Source organism: Pygoscelis adeliae, unplaced genomic scaffold (genome assembly GCF_000699105.1).
Source record: "Pygoscelis adeliae isolate BGI_AS28 unplaced genomic scaffold, ASM69910v1 Scaffold798, whole genome shotgun sequence".
NCBI classification, from domain to species: Eukaryota; Metazoa; Chordata; class Aves; order Sphenisciformes; family Spheniscidae; genus Pygoscelis; species Pygoscelis adeliae.
The window spans coordinates 97,514-120,029 of record NW_008825418.1 but is presented as its reverse complement, the minus strand read 5'-3'; the positions used below and the strand labels follow the sequence as shown (position 1 = coordinate 120,029).

Here is a 22,516-nt window from a genome sequence, read left to right as displayed (position 1 = left end):
CCTCCCGGGCGATTTCATGCTTTTGCTGGAACCCTTTTGCGAGTGTTTGTCTTGGAAGGAAACGGTTCTTCTGAGGAAATAAATTCTGTGTGGAGGAAATAAACTGTGTGGGGGGGGCGGGAGCGGGCGTTTACTTTCCTGGCTAACTAACCTGGAGAGGGACCGTTGCTCGCAGGTGCGACGGTCGCTTCTTAACCAGCGGCACAGCCCGGGCCCGCCCTCCTCCAACAAACGGAGGAGGGAGAGCTTCCAAAGGTAACCTGCCAGCTCCGGATTGTTACCCTGCTCCAAAAATAAACCCTTCCGAGTGTGACGTGATGGCTCGGTTGCAAAACTGCAAAACGTAGCTCTCCTGGGGAGCCCGACAGGTTTGCATGCATCATCTTGGAGCAGAGACCGGCCCAGTCTCCCTCGCTCCGCAGAGGCGTGTTCGGTGTCAGTGGCACCCTTCGGAGCTGCCCAAACTGGGGATCTCTCAGCTGTCGTATCCTGATATAGCAGCTCTTGTGCCACTCTGCGTGTGGATCCGTTCGCTCCTGCGAAGCTACGGTTGTTCAAAGACTCTCTCCCAGGGAGATCTGAGCTCTGTAAAAACTCTGCCCTGGTAAAGATAAGCTTGCACGCTAAATTCAGCTGGGAATTGTCTCGGAGGCGAAGGCAGAGTGGGCCTGCTGGAACACGGCGTTCCCATTAGCTGCACATCTGGACTAAATGTTTGCGTTTCTGTTTTTAGTTTGTAAAAAGGAGTCGCATCCTTCTGTCTCCTGGTCAGTTGGGGGGTGGCCCCTGGGAGCAGCGCTCCTGGATTTTAAGGATTTACCGTATGTTTCCTTTTCCTTTCTCAGTCTCATCCAGTGGTTTGACACAGCACCGAGCCGGACTTGCCCGCAGTGCAGAATCCAGGTAAAACCATCACCTCTGTATTTCTGTGGCACGATGCTCTGCTAAACGGCACCGAGGAGCCGTGGTCTGGGCCTGTGGTGACGTAAGGAAAAGGTTCATGGTGTGAAGCGGAGAGAGCTTTCTCTCCCCAAAGGCTTAGAGGGCGAACTCCCCTCAGCCACCCTTCTGATCAGAAGGGGTGGTCCGAGGGTGCCCTGCTGCTGTCCGTATTGTAGCTTCTCTAGGAAGGGTCTCTGGGTTTTGATGGCTCTTATTTAGGCCGAGTAAGTATTGGCATAACGATAGAAAGGGCTGGAAGGGGTTGATCAGGACATCAGAGTTGCATTTCTAGAGTACCCTGCTGCTCGCCGTCAGGCAAGCAGTCCATTCTGCTGCACATGGTCGTTAAAATTGAGTCCTTGCTTTGCAGCACTCGGCCCTTCGTTGAGTAAAACAAAGGCTAGGGAGGGAAGGAAGGATGTGCTCTGCTTCTGAGATGGGAAGCCGAGGCTTGGGGATCCAGTGGCTTAATCAGGACCTGAACTTCTTTGAAGTCCCTTGTGTCACCAGCCTTGATGCCGCCAGTAGGTCTTGGCGTGTAGTGGCTGCAGGAGATGTTGCCTCACATTCGGATGTAGGCTTTTAGCCAGCTGCAGCTCGGGCTTGTCCTGTGTTCGTGCTTCTTTCTTCCTCTCAAGGTCTTGGCCCTTATTCCTTCCCTGACTTGTTGATTCCCTCTGTTCTTCACTGCCTCTTACATCTCCGGGTTACCATGGAGTTATCGCGAAATAACATCTTATGTAGCAGTAACTATGCAATTAGCTGGTGTCATGACTGTATATAATACTTAAAACACAAAGCTGTAACTGCATGGGGGAGGTGTGGAGAGCTATCAAATTCAATTACAGCACCTTCTGCCTGCAGAAAGCAGCACGTACTTCTGTCTTAGGATTTGGCACCATGTTAGCTCAGCGTCAGCTGCCTGGGCCTTAGCTGCCAGAGAACAGACTGCGCTTGATTCAGAAATGCCTGAATCTTTCTGCTGCGGCTCGGGAGCTTGGCTGGAGTCACGCTCCCAAAACTGAGTTGAGGGGGTCTGATGCTGTGCTGACGAGCCAAAGCAGAGTATCGTCGCTAATGGTGTCGAGCACGTGATCTGACTTGCCTTCCGTGGCCTTGTGACAAGATGGTACCTTCTCCCCCTCCATCTGTCTTTCATATCCGTTGTGTTTCCGTACCTGTGCCCATCAACCTCTTCTGTCGCCTGTGTTTAGGTCAGCAAAAGACACATCATCAATAAGCTGTTTTTTGATGTTGCCCTGGAGGAGCAGACAGCACCGGATGCAGAGACCCTGCAGGTAATTTGGCTGCGTGGTTCTTCCGTTGTGTGATGCTTCAGCATCTTGAAAGTGTGGCCTGGGCTGCTGGTCCTCTGCCAACAGCCACTTCCTGAGCTGGTGCTTGCTGTGCTCGTGTTTCAGACCTGAGGCACATCAGTGTCTCCTGCCTGTCTCTGTTCTCCCTCTTGGTCCTCGCCCGTCTCAGCTCTGTTGTAAGGAAGGCTCCATGTGGTGGTTTAGAGTTCCCCCTGACCAAATCTCATGTGGTGTCTCAAGAAGCCTCCTATACTTCACTGCTCTTCCTTCTGGTTCTCGCCTTACCTGCAAACCTACTGAAGCAGCATCAAATAAACATCCAACTGCTGCTTTTCCCTTGGGTCTCAAAGCCTCGGGCATGGGGCTACAGAGCTTTTCCAAAAGGCAGGAGAAGGAAAATCCCAAATGCAATGAACTGCTGCCGGCACCTGTGGCTCGGCTGCGTGCGAGCCCTGCCAGCCCCTCTGGAAAGAAGGGGCTGTTAGAGGAAGTGCCACCTCCTCACCTCTCTGCAGGTAGGTTTGTTTGCACGGACTGCGGGGCAGGGTGGTGATAAAATCTTGGTTCCCCAAGATAAATTAGGAAGGGGACTGCCTGAAACTGCACCGGCAGTGGCGGACAGTGCTGGGACTGGGTCCTCGTGGGGGGGGAAACCTGGCTGGAACTGGGGTGCTGGGTGATGTTCTCCAAGTGCCACCCTTAGGTGCGGAGAGCTGGGGGTGAGAAGGGAAGAAGGCAGAGCGGCTGTTCTGTGTTCTCCTCCTTTGTTTCGTGTGGATGAAGCATGGCTCCTTATGTCTTGGAGTTCTCTCTTCCAAAAAAAAAAAAAAAATCGGTTGACCTTGGTATAATGGGATGCTTGTACCCTCTTGTGTTTAGAATCAGCATGTGCAGCAATTACCATAATTAGCAGTTGCCATGACAATGCTATATGTATATCGTATGTTTTTAAAATAAAGCCAGCCAGACTATAATGTCATTCTCGAAGACTGCTAATAAAGAAACTGAAGGCCAAAGTACGTGTGCTGAGGAAATGCAAAAGCATCTCTGGGCACTTGAAGCTGTGTGCCCTAGAAGCAAAGCAATGGCTCGGAGCGGATAAACATTGTCTTAAGTACATATTCAGATGTGTTCTCGCAAGTGTAAATAGATGAGTGACTCAGAAATGGGTTGACTGGAGAAAGTTGCCCTAGAAAAGCTTTCTCTTCCCTCTCACCTCTGCCCCAGGGTCTAAGATGGGTTCCCCCAGCCTTCCCCTCCAGGCAGGCTGTGCTGAAGAACTTCTCCCTTGCTCAAGGGCAGGACTGTGGAGCCGCTCCTGCGCAGCAAGGTTGATGGTAACTTGTCATGCTCCTACAAAGTTTGTTGCGTGGCCGTCAGAGCAACATCGAGCCCTGTGTGTGCAGCTTTCCTAATGAGAATGCTGAGGTCGCTATCTAATGGGAAAGGAACAAATATTTTCTGTGTAGATTAGCTTTAGTTTGTATGGGTATTTATATACCCATACATATATATATATACACTGCCCCGTGCACTGATTCAGGTTGCTGCTGGGCTGATGCTGGTTTGTCACCAGTTCCATGTTGTGCGCTGCCTTGTTTCTGGAGGACACGGAGCACCTTAAGAACCTGGGCGACCATCGTGGGTGGGATTTAATGTCCATTTAGACTGGAGTTCTGTCTGCAAAAAGGATTGGTGACTTCCTCAGCCAGAAGTGATTTCACCTGAAAAAGCCCCCAGATCCAGGATTTGTTGCCAACTGCTGCCTGTCCCTCCAAGAGCCTGGGCACGGAGTGGTATTCGGCTCCATAATCGACTGGAGCTGGAGCTGTGCAGCCCGCAGATGTCCTGAAACGAGCGTTTGGCCTCCTGCCATGAAGAGGTTGGACTGGGGCAAGGGAATGAGCTTCAATGTGCTAGAAAGCAGAGTGTGTAGCTGTGGTCTGCTTGTCATCTTGGGGAGGCAAGCTTGGTGTGCTCTTCTGAGAGCCAGTCTTACGCACCCAGTTGTAAGTGGTCAGAGGAGCTCCTTCATAATCAGAAACCTCTTCCTGTTGTTGCAGAATTATCCAAATTATCTTTTGGATAATAACTGTCTTTGGTGCTACTCCTCGCTCTTGCTTCTGCTCGGAAATGTTTACGGTCAAAGGAGTGCCGGGGCTGCTTTGCTTCCTACCACTGGGCATCGGTTCCAGCTGAAACACTGGCGGGAACTTGGTTCCCCGGAGTAGCTGCAGACCACAGGCTGAACGCTGTGACATGTCCAAGTGTTTCTGGGTGCTGAGCCTGGGTTTATCCTGTATTGCTTTTAAAGATGGTCCTCAGCGATCAGGCCAGTCTCCATGTGTCTGTTCCCAGAGCAGGAAAAGTGTGAGTTTTGGGGTGTAATGCCTTGGTGAGGCCGTCTGGAGCCTGACACTTCCAGTTGCTAGTGATTTGGGGAGCCAAGAGCCCTTCTTCCAAAGGAGACTCGGAGACTTTGGCTTGTTCAGCTTGGTGAAAAGGAGGCAGGAGGAGGAGGAGGATTCCTGCCTGTAAACCCGCTGGGGAGGGTAGAAACCTGGGGAGGACAGCTGTCTGTCTGTGGTCAGGATATACTCATTTGATCTTGGGAAAATGTGGTCCTGCAACTCAGGCTGGCAGAGAGAGGAGAGCTTCTATCAGAGGAGTGAAAACTGGGAGCAGCCTCTAGGAGCAGTGGTGGAGGATGAGGGATTTCAGATTAAGTTGATGAATGAGGTAATGTTACATAGCTGCCTGCAGTATAGTCCAGGATTTCTTTGCTGTCATGCTAATTAGCACATCTTGTGAGCTCACTAATCATTCCTGAATAGGACTCTGAGGAAGCTACTCCAGAATAGTTCCTGCAGCAGAGTTAATTCCGTGTCAGCCCTCCAGCTGTTGTCCCCCCGGGGGCAAATCCAAGTCAGTTCTGCTAGGCTTTGCGTTTAGTCCCTTCTGCTTACTGAGCTTTACATCCCATATTCTCTTTCCTGCCTTTATTGTCACTAGGAGAGCTTCGCTCTGGTCCCGTCAGATCTGTGGTCACTGGTGCTGCTATTCTCAGCTCAGATTTGCATGTAGCGTTCCGGGTTGCACAGATTTGTGTGCTCTGCTTCAGTACTGTGTTGGCATTTTATTGTGGTTTTATTCCACTGCAGTTCCTGCCTGACTTATGTGCTTTCCTCTGCAGTTCTCTAACACAGCTTTTTAAGTCATCTTCTGTTGACTCTTTCCTGTATATATTTCTCTCTCTATTTTTTTATATATACACACACATATATATTTATGTATTGCCCTTCTTTGTAACCTCTGCACTTCCTTTGGCTATTTGCCAGTGTTCATAAGCCATATCACTTCATTATCTATAATTCAAACTATGGGGCATTTGCTTCCTCTTTCTGATCCTTAGTGAAGGTGCTAGAAACATTTGACCTTCCCCAGACCCTTGTGGCATCCGGGAGACGTTACGTGCCCTCAGTTTGGTATGGATTGGTTTATCGGTGATCTGTTTACGGCCATTCGACTGAGCTGTTAGCTCATATCAGCATCCCGAAACTGCAGTGACTTCAGCGTCCGTCAGAATGTTAGCTGGTGCCTTTCGATTGTATGCTTGGTTACCTTTCCAGACATTTGGACATGCCCTCCTGTCTCCCACCTGCACCCAATTAAAGTTCACTTCAGTTTAAAGCAACTCTCAATCCAGTTAGTCTGGCAACATCCCTGCCTTATTGCCTTGTTTAGGTAAAACGTTATAAAAATTGTTCCTGTCTGATTTCCTGTGTTTCCCTGAGAGCCTTCCAAAATTATTCAGCTAAAACAGGATGACTGACAGTGTGAGAAACACAAGGTTGACAAGGCTAAGACGAAACTGGGATCTTCTCTTTTCCCCCTGAAGAATGCCAGTTGGAGGTGCTCTTTGTGTTCCCTGTGATAGTACTTGCTTGTAACTTGGTGCTTGCTGTTAGTGTGCTCTCTTCTTAGCATCTGGCCAGTGCCAATGTCCTGCTGAGAAACCTCTCAGGTCCTTTTAAGATCTGGCGAAAGCTCCTCTGCAGGGTGTTTCCTAATTGGGTTTTCTGTGTTTTGTGTTTCAGAATGAACTGGACAAGGTGAAGGCTCAGCTCTCCATGAAAGGTGAGTTCTGGCTGCTGGCGGGGGATCGGCAGCCCACGATCAGCAAGTCCTGGGCTCTGCCTGTGCTAGGTGGCTTGCCCAGGCCTGAGGAACCCCTGTACAGAGCCCACCCCTCTCTGAAGCTGAGGGCATGGTGCAGGCTGCAAACTGTTTTGCTGGAGCAGCTTCTTCAGAGCTTTTTCTGAGGCGAGACCACCTAAAGCTGTACAAAGGCTGTATGAGAGCCCGAGTCCACAGCCTGGCCCAGCTCCGCTGTAACTGGGGAGCTCTCTGCAAGTTTAGAGACACATATGCAATTTTTTTGCCCCTCTTCCTGATCACAAGTTACAAAAGTGCAGCACAACTATATCTGGAGCAGGCTTGCTGCAAGCAAAACCCTTCATTTGCTCACTGGGAAACTCACAGCTGCATATGGCAAAGGCTTGTTCCTTCTAACAGATGAGGGGGTAAAAGTGGTCCCCAAGCAGCAGTGGGAAGGCTTTGGATTTGTTTGGCTGTTGCAGTGCCACATGTGTCGCGCGAAGAGCAGACGGAGTTCAGTGTGTGTGCTTCCATTTTCCCATCTTTAATTTTAGAGGATGTTTGAGGGAGGCAGGAAAAGCAAAAGCCCTGGAGACTTGTCGATGGGTTTTAAGCATCGTCTGTAGGCAGCCTGTCATCAGAACATGAGTCATGAGCAGCGAAAGGAAAATGTCAGTCTGAGTGACAGAAATCCAAAGACACACTAGCAGAAGGGGCAAAAAAAATCTTTAAAGAATGCTGGGGGCTCACCCACGCCCCGAGTTGTCTTTCCTCTGCCTTCCCTGCGTGCACGAGACAGACCTGAATAGCCAGTAGATTGAGGATTCAGTCCTTAGCCTGAGAGCAGAATTGGACGGTCTGCATGTCTCTATTCTGAGGCCTGTTCTCTTGCCAGCTTGGTTGAGTTTAGTGACTTGGTAGAGAGCCAGATCTTCTGGGGAAGGTGGCTGGGATTCTTGCTAGGATGTTATCCAAGAAAAACTGCTCAAAGGCCTGCTCATCTTCTCGACTTCTGGTGAGTAAAGGTTGGATTTGACATTCCCTGTCCCATTCTCTTTTTTTATTGGAAATGAGAAGCTCCTGCCCACCTCCTGCCTCCTTTGCTGTGGGCACTCTGCTCTCTGGTGGTTCTTGCGTATAAATTCTTCACTTAAAGATGTGCTGTGTGCTGTAGAGGAGCTGTGTAATTGCCAGTCTCTGATCAGCTTGCAAATGGTTCTAGGAGGTGCGGAGCTCCGAGCAGACCCAGCAGGCGCTGTGGGAGGTACCCTGAATGAACTGAAAACTCATTCCCGCAGCACGGGGAGGTTTGACTCCTGCCATCTGCCTCTGGGCAGCTGGGAACGGAGGAGGGGGAAGCCCTAACTCTTTTGGTGGATGTGGAGTCCCTGCAAATGCAGGGGAGCGTCTCAAGGCTGTGCTGCCTCTGGTGAGGAAGGGTTATTCAGATGAATGGAGGAAAAAATGCTTTGCTAAGAAAGAAATCTGTGTTTCCCTAGCCACCTGTGTGCTTTTGCTGGGATATGTTCCTCTCTTCTTCCCCAGTCCCACGTGGCTCTCTTACTGTCTGATCGAGCAGTGAAGCTGTGCTGTAGGTCATGCTTCCATGGGACGGTGGTGGCACAGTTTGGAACTGGTTTGCTTGCAAGGAGAAACAGCTTTTTGGAAAGGCACTGATTTGCTCTCCACTGTTGTCAAGCTGGAGCCGCAGATGATTTTAGCAAAGACAGAAGATGCTGAGCTGAAGACTTTTTACCCTGCTCTCAGCAGGGTTAGATGGAGGGGTTGCTGCTTTCCCTCATTGCCCAACTGCTTTGAGCTTTCCAGTGATGCTGGCTGTTCCCTGCTTAGGTCTGTCAGCTCCTGATGATGGGTCTTGCTTTGTGAGCCGTTCTTCCCTTGTCTTGATGAAACGAATTGAAATCTGGTGTTGTTTTCCACCACCTTCTCTCTGGTGGTCAGAGGCATGTGCTTTGTTCCTGGATTGCCTGCGTGGTCCTGGACAGCAGGACTCAAAGGTTGTGACCCGCAAAAAGTGGGGGCTCTGGGGACTCTACTTAAGCTGCCACATGTCCTGCAAAGTCCCCAGTGCCCAGCAGAGCTCTGCTTTATTGCTTTTGCCCTTTGACGTAGGTGCCATGGTGAGGGTAGTTGCAGCAGCGTGGGGGATCACTGTACGCAGCCGCCCGATGGCACCCGAAGGGCTTCCCTGCACGTAAGGCTCCGTGTGGAGATGACGGGCTGGGGGCTCGGCTCTCCAGCTCTGTGGCAGCTCGGTGTAACTCAAGAACAGTTTTCCCTGTGGAAGCCTGGCTGTGAGAGCATGCAAGAGTTAAGGTGCATCAGCTTAATGCTAGCAGGGCTGGCACTGGGAAGCTATTAAAGGGAGCTTGTTATCTTCAGTAAAGAAAATCTGGAAGCCTGCTGGCACTGGGAGAAGCAATTGCTCAGTACAGACCCTGGTGCAGACAGCACTTAGAGAAATGGCTCTCTACAGGAACGGCCAACTCCTAGCAGCCTGGAGTTTGAGACTGCAAGCAGTGTCTGTTAGTTGTGCTCCTGCTGCTGTGGGGCAGCTGAAGTCTGGGTTATCGGGCCATGACCTTTTTCTTTTTTCTTTTCCAGAGAAAGAAAAGCGTGAATGCCAGGCCGTTGTGGATGGGCTGAGGGACACTCTGGATGTGCGCAATGCCACAATAGAGTCGCTCCAGAAGGTCCTGGGAGAGACAGAGATGCTGTGCTCCTCTCTCAAGGTACCTTTCCTATCCACGGCAGGACTTCAGCACTAACCATGGCACAGTCGGTGTTAGTTTTGTTGAAGATCACTGCAGGCCCTGCTAATAAAGAGATTGTGCTAGTGGGACTTTGGATCTGGTGCCTTGAGACTCCAGTCTCCTTGATCTCTGAATGACAGAAGGGCAGTGTAGCCGGGTTTTCATGTTGGGTTTATTAATCGAAAACAAGTGGTGTCGCTGGTCTGGAGGTCCTGAGTGCGCTCCACCTGGGGGTGATTCAGAGGCATAAAAGCCAGGCCTGTGGCTTGTGTACAAGTGGCCGCAAGCTCAAGGCAGAGGTGGCTGGCGTCGGGGAGAGATGACAGCCCAGCCTGGGGGATGCTGGCTGAGCCTTACTAATGAAGCGACAGTGCTGATCATAAAGGTAGCAGCATGAACTGAGAGTGAGAACTGGCCCCAGCGCCCCATTGCCGAAACACTGGCTCCCTGCGGTAGAATGTTCTTCTGAAATGGGTTTAGGCCAGGTGGGATTCAAGGAAAATTAGTTTCTTAGTTTGACTGGAGGAAAAATCAAACTGAAATATATGGAGGGGGAGTTGCAAGCTTCAGCTGAGTGGGATTTGATCCAGCTAACTCTCCTGTCTCTCTTCTGTTGCCAGGGCTTTCCTTCAGTTAGGTTAGTAATGTGTGAAGTCCAGGGATCAAATATTCCTGTTGTGTTTCAGCGTGCAGTGACTCAGTGTGTAGTCATGTACTGTGCGTAAACAGCAAGTAGAAGAGGGTAGGAGCAGGAGCTGCTTTGTTGGGATGTCTTGTAGTGAGTAGAGCGACTTTGCCTTGGTGGTGGGCTGGGCTGGGCAGTCTCCACTGTGTGAAGATGACGTGCCGGTCGCAAGAATCATAGAATCATTAAGGTTGGAAAAGACCTCTAAGGTCATCGAGTCCAACCATCAACCCAACACCACCAAGCCCACTAAACCATGTCCCTCAGTGCCTCATCTACCCGTCTTTTAAATACTTCCAGGGATGGTGACTCAACCACTTCCCTGGGCAGCCTGTTCCAATGTTTAACCACTCTTTCAGTAAAGACATTTTTCCTTACATCCAATCTAAACCTCCCCTGGCGCAGCTTGAGGCCGTTTCCCCTCGTCCTATTGCCAGTTACTTGGGAGAAGAGACCAACACCCACCTCGCTACACCCTCCTTTCAGGTAGTTGTGGAGAGCGATAAGGTCTCCCCTGAGCCTCCTTTTCTCCAGGCTAAACAACCCCAGTTCCCTCAGCTGCTCCTCATAAGACTTGTTCTCCAGACCCTTCACCAGCTTCGTTGCCCTTCTCTGGACACACTCCAGCACCTCGACGTCCTTGTTGTAGTGAGGGGCCCAAAACTGAACACAGTATTCGAGGTGCAGCCTCACCAGTGCCGAGTACAGGGGCACGATCACTTCACTACTCCTGCTGGCCAGACTATTTCTGATACAGGCCAGGATGCCATTGGCCTTCTTGGCCGCCTGGGCACACTGCCGGCTCATGTTCAGCCGGCTGTCGACCAACACCCCCACGTCCTTTTCCACCAGGCAGCTTTCCAGCCACTCTTCGCGAAGCCTGTAGCGCTGCATGTGGTTGTTGTGGCCAAAGTGCAGGACCCAGAAGATGGGGTTCAGGCAGGTGAGGTTGTTAGCTGCAGGCTGAAAGGCAGGGTAGGGGTCAACTGCACTTCCCAAGATCTCTGCCCCTTGGACTATGGGTCTGACCCAGTAGCCTAAACGGCATCACATTCCTTGACCTGCAAGGCCAAGCGGCCCAGGGAGAGCTTGTAGATGGGTTGCAGGGTCGTCTTGCTGAATGCCGCCTGCAGCTGGGCTCTTCTGGGAGGAACCAGTCCGGGAGGTCTGCCTGACACTAGCAATGTGGCGGTGTCACAGGGTGGAAGGAGAGAAATAGTAAGGAATTAATGCCAGACAGGCCTTGCTGTGAGCCAGCACAACTTTTTTTTGCCTGACCATGGGATTATATCCAATCTGCTTGGGTGTAAAAGCAGCCTGGGTCTGTGCCATGCCAGAGGTGCTCCTGGGATCCTGGCTGTACCAGGGGCAGGATACTTCTGATGCTCCCTAATCCTGCAGAAACAATTGTGACAGTGGAAGCTGGTGCTTGCTGCTCAACTCAACATCTCTGTGCTTGGCTTTCCTGCCTGGCACCTCAGGAGGAGGCTTTCTGGTTATCTTGCCTGTTGCAAAACCCTCTGTGTATGTTTAAGTCCTTTTAATGAAAGCTGGGCAGGGCAGAGGGATTAGGGACCCAGAGGTATCTTTTCTGTGGTGTACAGGGTTTCCCAGCTGAATTCCAAGCACTGTCTTATACTGCATCATTAAAGATTAAAGCACTAAACTTCTGCAGTGAAAGTACAGGCTTAACTAGCTGTGATGCAGGTCAAGCCCACAGGCTGCGAGCCATTCCTGTCTTCTGCTAGCACTGTCAGCCACCGCTGAACCTTTGCATATCACGGCCAGTACGTGCGGACCCTTTGCATGACAGTTTGCTGCCGTTTCAGGCTGTCTGAGTCTAGGGACTCTGCTCCAACCTGGCACAAAACACTGCTTTGGGAATCTGAAGTGTAGAGAGCCCTGGTTAGGAAGAGCAAAAGCTGGGCTCTGCTTAAGCAAGAGCAACACGTGAGCCTGCAACGCTGTCCCTCTACAGAGTCCCAGCAGTTTTACAGCTGTTTGGTTTCTGTGGGAGGAAGCGGATGAAATCCTTTAACTTCTGCGTGGAAGGGAGCTTTATGAGGCGATGGTCTTTGGCCAGGCCTCTCCCTGGAGTCAGCACTGCTGAAACCAGGCCCAGAGCCTTTTGAAGCTGCTGTGCGAGGTGCCCAGGCACACACAAACCTAGACAGCACAGACACATTGGAACGGTGCTAATTCAGGCTGGCTTTCCCCTGCCCTCTGCCACACTGCAGATCTGTGCTTTTTCAGCTCAGCTGAGGTTCTCTGTAACTGCTGCCTACTACTGGAGAGACTGGAAGGGTGATGGCTGCAATAGGCTTGCAGCCTCTCCATGCAGGTGAGAGAAGTGCCCGGGTGGGTGTCTGGTTTGGCTGAGGTCTCCCAGAAGGGACCCACTCAGCATTCCTAGTTACGTTTTAAGCAGCTAATGGCAGGGAGAATTGGGAGGCTAAAGCAAAGGGATCAGCTGTGCATGGAGGAAAAAGTAATAGCAAGGTTTGCTTGCCGTGGACTCCCTTGCTTTTGAAAAACAGATTGTCGCTGTGGACAGGGTACTGCGCAACCCCACAAACGCTCCCAGCAGAAAGGAGGCTAAGACGCAGTTTCAGTGCCAGACTTGTCTTGCGATTAGCACTGAGACCCTGCTGCGCTTGCAAGGAGCAGAGCTAGGGGTGCAGCAGGGAGGGAGCTAAACTCTCCGTAATCCTGGGCTGCTGAGGTGGTGATAGCATTAAGAGCCAATGTATGCTCCCAGCTGCCCGCAGTGCGCATAAGCTAGGATGTTTCTCTAACAATCCCTGAAGCCTTCCTGATGGTCTGTGTGCGCTTGCTTCTCTGCAGAAGCAGATGAAATTCCTGGAGCAGCAGCAGGAGGATAACAGAAGTTCAAAGGAGGAGGCCCGCCGTCTGCGAAACAAGCTGAGAACCATGGAGCGGTGAGATCCCGGGCTCTCCCTGTGCCTTGCAGGCTGGGCTGCATGCCTCTCCCCTTCTCAGAGAGGGAGAGAGGGGTCCTGCGGTGCCTGCTGCAACGTCCGCCTCCACATGCTGGGTGGTCTTACCCCATAAGGCTGGGAACTGCTGCATTAGCAGGCCTGTCTGTGCTCTTGCCCCTGCTATGTTTCCAGACAGCTGCTCTCCCTAAACAGCAGCAAGGCATGGTGCTGTGTACAGACTGGCCTCATCTCTAATGCTTCGAGCGTGGCTGCATACCATTCTTGTTATCAGAGGATGCTGGGGCAGAATCCCAGCCTAGGAACAGTCAGCCACAGGGCTACAAGGCCCAATTGCTGGGCCATCGGCCCCGTGTGCAGTAGGTGTGTACAGCTGCCCCCTCTCTAGTCTGTTCACGTAGCACTATTCTTCCCTAGCAAAAAGCCCTGCTTGTGGTGGGGCAGTTGTCTCTTCCCTGCCACGACATCCAGGGTGCCTGCAGCAGGAGCTTCCTTTGGGGGGAAGCAGGGCTCCAGCCTCTTTCCCAGCTCTGTTTGTGACTCATGAGCTGAGGGTACTTTTTTTTCATTGTGCAGGATTGAGCTGTTGCTTCAGAGCCAGCGCCCCGAAGTGGAGGAGATGATCAGGGAGATGGGAGTCGGGCAGTCAGCGGTGGAACAGCTTGCAATCTACTGTGTCTCGCTGAAAAAGTAGGTGCTGTGGCCTCGGCACAGCCGGCTCGTGCTGTCCTGGGTGTGCCCAGAGAGAACTCTCTGCTGAGTACTGGCAGGCACACAGGCTCTGCGGGGCTCTCGCCGCCTGTTTGGGCCTCCACTGGGTTTTGACTGACAGATCCTGGGGACCTAGATTGGAGCCTGTCACGCTGAACTGTTCCTGTTGTCACTGTAGTGACATGCGTGTCACCATGGGAACTGTCTCCAGAGTTGTCAGTGCACCTACGAGGTGATGATTATTATTCTCTCTGTTCCCCTCTCACGCCCGGGGGGGCAATGAGCGGATGAGGGGCTCCGGGTTGTACCCTCTGCTGCATTGCGCTGTGCAGCTGTGGCCTCGAGCGCGCTCTGCCAAGGCGAATCTGCAGTGCTGCCCTCCCTTACCTGGAAATCCATCTGGTCCTGCTGGGCAAAACCACGGCTTCTTTGGGTGCTTTCTGATAGCAGCTGAATAATTGCAGCTTTGATACAAAGCTGTAATGAGGCAAGTGTCCCTGTAGTGTAATTGGGAATGAATGTGCATGGCCAGTAGTGTGAAGTCTCTGAAAAGTCACTTAAAGCGAAGTCCCCTATTTGCTGCCAGCATGGAGGCTGCTCTTGTTGTCTGTCTTTTCTGCTGGCAACTGAAATGTCTCTGGATCCGGTTTCCATTTTGCTGGTGAATTCTGTTCATGCCCTGTTCTCAGACATGGTATCCTGTGCAGCGTTTTTTCTCCCGCATGGTGTAGCGGTATGTTTGACGCACTGTTGGTCAGTGTTAGTACATTCCGCTCTGTTCCCTGAAGGGCTTTGTGTCTCCTGCATTTTCTCTGGCGGCTCTGCAGCTGCAGAGCTTCAAATTAAGGGTCTTGGGTTGCCTCTGAGAAGTTCTAGCTAAATCCTATTGTAAACAGCATGACTCTCCTGGTCTCCTTGCAGGGAATATGAAAACTTGAAGGAGGCTCGGAAGACCTCTAGTGAGATGGCAGAGAAGCTGAAGAAGGAGCTGTTTTCTGTCAATAGCAAGGTAAAGGGAGAGTGTGAGTTGCCGGGGTGATATCTGGTCTGCAGATCCCTGTCAATAACTGTGGCCCTAGCCCTCTGCAGTGATCCCCTTCTGCACCGAGCACTACTTGAGTGGTACGGGTGGTGTGGAAGTGTCAGGCTGGGGTTTCTGGGTCAGAGTGTGATGCTGTGGTGGGTGAGTAGCTCATGGGCTGTTGTCAGGAGTGCAGTCTCTGGAGATGCCGGTGGGGCAGCATGTGCAGAGCCAGCCAGAGTTTGGCAGGGAGCCTGGACTGGAAGGCAGCAGCACACAGGTGCCCTGCTGCTTCCACTGGGCTCTGGAAGCAGCACTGCCTTCATCCTGCCACACTGCCGAGCATAAGCTAGCTCAGCTGCCCGGCCACTCCTGCTGCAGAATCGGGCCCCTAGGAAAGGTGGGAAGGGGTTTGGAGCCAGCACTGGTTGAGCAGGGCTTAGCACAGCCACAGTCACACCCAGTCTTGTGCCTCCAGCCGACTGAACTGGGCCAGGGCTCCCGCGTGATGCTGGGCCCAGGTAGGAGAGGTCCCCGAGGTGTGGTGAGAACATGCAGGTGGCTCTGCACAGTCTGCCTGGGCTGGTCCTGACCTGGCGCAGAGCTTGGAGCTGCTGACATGCCTCTATTGCTGTCCTCCCCCTGCTCCAGGCCTGGCTGGGCTCTGTTGGCTCAGGTCGGGAATTGCTTTCTGTTGGTTTTGGTAGCAAGTCCCTATGAAAAGTGTGTGTGTGTGTAGCCTTGCTCTCCAAGACACAGGTGTTCCCTGGGGCACGTCCGTGTCCAAGCTCACAAAGTCAGAGACTGTGGGTGGACTTGGCCTATTTTTGTTACCTGGCCATAGATGTTGTGGTCCCCTCAAATGGAGAAGGAGGTTGGACATGAGGAAAACTTTCTTTACTGGAAGAGTGGTTAAACATTGGTACAGGCTGCCCAGGGAAGTGGTTGAGTCGCCATCCCTGGAAGTATTTAAAAGACGGGTAGATGCGGCGCTTAGGGACATGGTTTAGTGGGCATGGTGGTGTTGGGTTGATGGTTGGACTCGATGATCTTAGAGGTCTTTTCTAACCTAAATGATTCTATGATTCTCGGATTGCTGTGCTGGTCCCCAAGTGAGTTAACCCCCTACACAAGGTGCTGCTGCTGGAATCGGCCTGCTTCTAGCTGAGTCAGTGCCAAGCTGCAGTCACCAGCTTGGGTCAGGAGGAAGCGAGTCAGTGCGCTCAGGGCTTGGCTGACAGAGAGCTGACGGTACCAACACTTTGCGGGCTGGCCCAGACTCCTGAACCCACAAAAGTCTCTGATGTGGTATCAGTCCACTTCTCGACCCCTGCTCCTGGCATGCTTCCCTGTTGAATCAGGCTTGTCCGTGTGCCAGTACTGCTGATGCACGACCATCCTCCAGCCTGTGGTTTGGAATTCCTGTGCTCTAGTGTGTCCAAAGTCCTGCAGGAATTCAGAATGCAGCCACCAAGTGTTAGAGCAGGGAAAAGCTGTCACCATCAGGCACCCATAAATGCTTGGGAAATGCTATAGGAAGGTTTGTGTTGGGCAAGCAGCCCTGGAGATCCCTCTGCAGGCAGCTTGAGGAAACGGGCAGGCATTGGATTGCTCTGATACAGGAGAGATTGGTCAGACTGCCACAGGAAAATCTAGCCCTGAAACAGGGGAAAGTAGCACGTGCCGCAGAGCATACTGTTCTCACGGGGGATCCACGCTCTGCCTTACCTGTGTGTTATAACCACCACTCTGCTTTGGGGATGTTTGTTCTGCAGCTGCAGAAAACGGTTTCAGAGTTGGAGAAGACAAAGGAGGAGTTAAAAAGCACCCAGAAGGATCTGAAGAATGCAGACAAGGAGATCTTGGTGAGAATAGTATTCCTCAGTCTGCAGTAACTGGCAGCTGGCCATGGCCTGCAACTGCAAAGCCAGGAGTTATGCTGCTTTTTGCTCAGTGACTAGGTTACCCAGCCCACCTTACCTCTCTTATGTGCCCCGCCTCTGAGCTCCGCCTGATGCTGATTTATGGAAAAGGGGCAAAGTGTCTGCTACTAAATCTTTCCTTATTTTGTTGTCTGCTTTTCCTCCTCCCTCTAGAGTTTGAAGAAGAAGATAGACATCCTTCAGGATACTCTGAAAGTGCCGTCTGTAACCAGAGAGACACTCAGTCGACTAGTCTTTGAAAGGTTAGTGAAGTGCATCCTCAGATACAGGCCAAGGATGGAGATGGCAGGTGCAAAGTAAGAGTTGACATTTTAACTAGCTGGGGAGGCAGAGATGTGCTAGTCTGGCAGGCGTCGCAGTAGCGTGGTCGTCTTGCTCCTTGTGTCCTATTGTGGGGGGTTTTTTTCTTGTTGCTGACAAGATGGTGTTTGATTTACCTGGAAAAAGTGTGTGTTCTGCAGGGTTTGGGACAGGATGAGATGGAAGAAAGGTCTAGGTTTTGACAAACTCTTTGCCACTATGTCCTGCCGGGGAGATATCCCTAAAGCTGCTCTTCTGGTTGCCTCAGAGTTGGCCTTCCAGTGAGCGTGCCCTGGCATGTGGGGACCAGAGATCTTTGCCAGGCAGAGGAACATAGCCTGAAAAGTGGCATTTTTTTCGCATTTTTATCAAGCCCTTCCTGTTGAGGAGGCTGTGCTATTACCCCAGTACAGCAAGCTGAGTTGTGTACACAGAGCAACAGTGTGCCAGCGTGTTTCCCTGGGCTCAGGGTGCTGCTGTTATAGCACAGGCCATTTGAGGTTTTTGCGGGGCATTGACTATAAACTCTGGGGTTTGGATTGTCCTTTCTGTTACTTGTAAGCAGAGTGGGGCTCTGATCCTGGCCCTGCCGCTGTCTTGCAACTCAATAGCGTAGCTTGCAGCTCTGTCTTCCTCTCGTCTGCTGGGTGGCGGGCGGTGGCCTCCTGATGGCTGACGGCTTTGCGTGGCCTTGCAGCCCCGCTCCTGTGGAACTGCGGCAACCGAAGCTCCACCGCCCGGCCCACAGCGATGAGATCAATCTAGATGCTACTTTTGATGTGGACACCCCTGAACATCAGCCCTGCAGACCTCTCTTCAGCCCTGCAAAAAGGCAGAAGCTGGATAAAAAGCCGTGAGTTTTCCCTCCTCTTTCTGCTTCTAAGGGAGATCAAAGTCTTGCTTCTTTGGAAGTTGCTGTGTGAGATCAGATAGCTCCCCAGCTGCCTGATATCGTGCTGCAAGTTTCGTCATCATTTGCTTGGCCTTGTCTGTCCTTGCCAGCTCCACTTGAACAATAAATCTCTGCTGATTTGCTCCTTGGGCTTCTTACAGGCCTCCTGTGGTAAATCTGGCGAAGAAAGTTCTGAAGGAAACAGTGGAGGTAAAAGGACTAATCTTGGTTTTTCTGTATCACCTCTTTGATTCTGCTCTTAATAAGCTTGGGATAAAGGACCCGTTTTCTCCACGTGGGAGATGCTGTGACTGTAGACTGGCCCATCTATAGAACCACAGTATATGCTTCAAAGCGCTTTGCTTGACGGTCTCCTAGAAACACCGTATTGCTGCCTCAGGCCTCCTGGAATTGGGCGGGAGAGGGAGGGTGGGGACCCATGTGCTTCTTGCTGATTATCCTGCCTCAGATGTGCTTGGCAAACACAACGGGGGGCTGACCCACAAGGGCTGTGGGGCCAGCTAAGGCGGCTGTTCCCCAGGGCTTGCTGGGTGCAATGTCCTGCCTCCCAGGTGCTGCTCCACATGAGCCCTGGTGGGAGGTTTGAAGCTGCTGTTCTTTGGCCTGACACGTGGTACAGCAGTAACTATTACCCTAAATAGCTGTCCGCATTATTAGTGCTCCCTGTATGTGGACTCAATTCAGCAGATCATGCTGGTTAAAGGGCTTTTCTTATTATTTTGTGGGACAGAACTGGGCGGATGATCTGGAGGATGATGCTCTTAAAGGACTTTTGCCAGCATTCATCAGGAACTCTGTTCTCTCCAAGAAGCCATCTTCGGGTAGCTTGCTGGGTCCCCACAAGAACATGGGCACTGTAAGTATGACTGTCCAGTTGGTGAGCTTGTCAAGGGCTGGCACTGCACACCTCTGTCCTGAAGTGACCCTACAGGAGGCAGCCAATCAGGCTTTTACCTTGTCACATACACTGTGTAGAAAATAAATCTTGGAGCACAACCTGGCTGCTTCCCAGTCTTGCAGAGCTCCAGGGTTGACAGATGCTCGTTCCCTTCCTGGCAGCAGACTAAATGGCCCTCCATGTCCCATTCCTCCACCTCCTTGGAGCTTGGGGTGTTTTCCTTGCATTCCTCAGTCCCAGTGACAAAATCCTAAGCCTTGCTGCTGCTTGGAAGGCTGAGCTTGCCTCAGAAAGTGCCCAAGATACCCAAACTTCACTAATACCCTTGGGTCTGTCTTTTTCCAAAGGTGAGGGCTTAGCACGAGTACTGAGTGTTTCCAGGTGCTTGTAATCCCTCCCCAGAACCCGTGGCCTGCCAGGCTCCCCCTTCCCCATAACCAACACGAGGAGAGGTAGCCAAGGCTCTGTGCTGCTGCTCCAGCCTTGTTTCTTTCTCTCTCCTAGGTGAGGATGGGGTACGATGGCTTGGGAGGCAGAACAAAGTTCATACAGCCTGTATCCTTTCCTGGAGCTCACGTGGCAGTAGTGATGCTGTGGGGACCTCATCTCTGTTCCTCCTCTTCGGTCTCAGCCCTCTTGGGGAGTCCTGTCCCCCAGTTAACCAAAAATGGGCTGGGATACTCAAGGAAACGTCAGATTTCTCTCTGTCTGACTCTCAGCTCAGCAAAGGCATCAAGGACTTGAACTTGCTGAGAGCATTATCAGCGGTGGCTCATTCAGAGAAGCAGATCAACTAGAAATGAGTGCGATTTACAGGGACTGCCTACGCCCTTGGGATCTCTGAGCAGCAGCGTAGCGCAGCCTCTTCCTGGCCGCATGCCTGCCAGCCTGTGCAGCCAAAGCCTTTGTTCCTGCAGGACGCTGCTGCTCTGCTGTGCCTGTCCTGGTGGGCAGCCCTGCAGCAGGTGAGGAGCAGCTGGGCTGAGCTCACCCAGCAGGTGGGGAGCTGCTCTGACTCCCGCTCCTCAGGCAGGAGCAGTGTACTGTCCCCGGCGGAGGCTGCCCCTCACCTGCCTTCCCCAGGCAGTACTGTCGGAGGGGTTTGTGGTGTACCTATAGCTCTGACACCGCTCTAGCTCCTGGTGCTGGTTTTGAGGGGTTTTTTTGGGCTTTGCTTCAGCCTCCTGACTTTCTACAGAGAAGAAGTGATGAGCTGGAAGACGTGACCTGCTGGGAAGCCTTGGGCTGCTGCTCCTGTGGCCTCACTGTGGAGGGGCGGAGGTACCCCATGGCAGGGAGATGCTTGAGCCAGATCTCTGGGGCCAGATGTGCCCATGCTGCCAGCCTGAGGTGAATGGAGGAGGTGGGCAGCCGTCCCAGTGCTGCCCCTCGCACACGGCTGATGGAGGAGCAGCTCATTTCTCCAAGCCTGAGTGCTGCAGGTGTGCTGGTTTGTGTAACCCTGCAGTTCTGCTAGCACGGCCTACGCCTGCCTTTCAGTGCCGCAGGTTGAGTTTGTGCCACTTCTGTGTGTGTCTGAATGGCATGTGAGTTAAAGAGGACTTGCTGCTCTAGGGGCTCTTCTCTGGGGATCGCTCTGCTTTGGGATGCTGGGGGCTCTGGCTGCTGTGCGTTTCCCTGCGCAGTGTCCTGGCTCTGACGTGCAGGGCAGGTCTTGAAGCTCTGATGGATACGCTTAAATGCTGTGTTTTGTGCCAGGGGGTAGCACAGAAGTGGGAAGCGTTCCTTGACTCATGGGACAGGAGCATGCCCGAGCTCTGCTGCTGTGAGCAGGGAGCAAAGCCCAGCCTGTCCTGCGGGGAGGTTTTTCTTTGGGTGCAGATGTATGGCTAGGTCCCAGGCCTGTGGTTCAGGCTAGTCTGCTGCAGGTATTGGATCACTTGTGTCCCCAGGACCTTGGTCTGTACTTTCCTTGACAGTTTTACCTCCAGACAAACCTGGCAGAAATCCGTCCGTTAGCAGTGAGGAGCAAGAAGAAGAATGTCTCCAGGCCTGCGTCTGCAGCTCCCTCCACGTCTTCCTCCAGCAGCAGCCAAGCCAGACTGGACAGTTTCCTGCAGTGAGAGCCCCTGCCTTCCCGGGGAGCGGCTGGACAGGGCAGAGGGCACTCGCCCAGAGCCTGGCACGAAGCAACGTGCAACCGCCGCTGTGTGGGGGGGGCTACTATTTGCAAAGCACCGATGCTGCGTTGTGGGTGAGATGAGCTGCCCTGGGGAGAATTCTGGCCTTGCAGCAAGCTGACAGGAGACCAAGCCTCTGGCTAACGCTTGGACTGATTTACCCCCCCCATTTTAGCCCTCCTTCCTCTTATTTTCATGCAGGATAAACAGGGGTGTTTTTTTGTCTTCTGGCCTGCTCAGAGCTCTGCAGTTGCTGCTGCTGTTGGGCTCTCTGACACCAGGTAGAACTGCACTTCTTGGATGCAGCCGCAAGCTAGAGATGCAGGAAGGGTATCTGGGATGTCAGTCTGGAGCGGGAGCAGGGACCTGGACCAGCTCTATGCCTGGTGTAAGCAGTTCCAAGAAAGGTTCCTGGAGGAAGAAGCATGCAGAGGGCAGAGCAGTGCTGGCCTGCGTTGCGGCAGGGTGGCTGTATATTCATCATCAAATTAAACACCTTCCATCTGCCGCAGGCCTTTGTGGGTTGGGGAGACCCACAGGCAAGCCTGGGGGGTGGTCTGCCTTGCCCTGGTTTGGGCCATGAAGTCCACTGCATTTTTTGCAGACCTGGCGCTGAAATTGCTGACCTGGGGAGGAGGGTGTTGGGGGTGACCCCCTGCCCTGCTTGGAAACAGGGAGATCGGTGTGCTGATGTGACCCCTGTTCTTGGCACTTGGTGTGTGAAACTCGCTTATTAATTTCTATTTTTTTAATGAGATTGTAGGGTTTCTTGTTCTTCTGTAACTGGTTTGTCCAGTGGTTTGAGGGTTTGGAACGGCCTGAAGAAGTGCTGAAGAATGGCTCCCTTCAGGGGAGGGGGAGACTGATGGGGCTGAACCTGTCTGGGGTTCTTCAGCTTGGAGACGTGGGACAGGAGATCCCCTCTGGCCCCACGGCTGAAGCAGGGCTGTTCAAGCTGCAAGGAACAGACTTGGTGAGGTACCTCGCTACGGCGCCCCGTCCTGTACAAATCTGTGATGGTTCCTATTTCCAGCTGCTTCAGGCTGGAAGCCTCAGCACCTGGACTGGCTAAAAACATGTCTTTAGGGAATAAAATCTATTGCTGTGCACACTTGTTAACTGGCTTCTGAGCATTTTCCTCGCTATTGCAGCTCGGGGTGGAGGGCTGAGCTCGGGTGCTGAGCGTGGGGTGGTGGATGTGCCTCACCCTTCCGAAACCTTTGGTGCCAGCTCTCGGGAGACGGGCCCCTTCTGCAGGGAAGGGCTGTGGTGGGGTGAAGCTGTGGTGAAAGTGATGCCGATCTTCAGGACAGCGAAGGAGGCGAACGACTGTAGAGCATGAGCTGTGTCTTGCCTGCATCACTTGGGGCTGACTGCTGAATGACACGGAAGGGGTGGAGAGTCTGGAGAAGCATGAGAAGAGGGTTCAGAGGGCTGGAGAACGAGGGGGGCTTAATCAAGCAGAGGTAATTCTGGAGAAGAGAAGCCTGGGAGAGGGTCTGCATGGAGCCTTTTACTGACCCTCTCGCACGGTGCCCTTGTCCCTTCAAGGTAGGTACCCTGGGGAGGGCGGGGGAAGTGACAGACTTGCTCTAGACCTCTCTGGCCTGAAGCAAGTTGGAGGAGACCCTTTTAAGAAGGCGGCAGTGGCGGTCTGGGTGCGTGGCTGCTGAGGGATGTGGGCTGCCATGGTGGGGTGCTGGAGAGCAGCTGGTGATGTGTCTACCCACAAAGGTAGAGCTGGTCCCAGCCTGCGG

The 22,516-nt window shown here is 52.6% G+C and overlaps 1 protein-coding gene across 1 annotated transcript; it reads left to right on the top strand.

Annotated features, from left to right (window-relative positions):
* Positions 1–317: 317 nt before the first annotated feature.
* TRAIP (TRAF interacting protein) lies at positions 318–20,702 on the top strand. Its single transcript, XM_009330634.1, has 15 exons — positions 318–343; positions 846–903; positions 2,157–2,240; positions 6,356–6,395; positions 9,042–9,169; positions 12,720–12,814; positions 13,409–13,522; positions 14,465–14,552; positions 16,340–16,429; positions 16,661–16,749; positions 17,505–17,660; positions 17,861–17,909; positions 18,451–18,576; positions 19,123–19,173; positions 20,571–20,702. The coding sequence occupies exons 1-15, from the start codon at positions 318–320 to the stop codon at positions 20,700–20,702; spliced, it is 1,326 nt and encodes a 441-aa protein (XP_009328909.1).
* Positions 20,703–22,516: the final 1,814 nt, after the last annotated feature.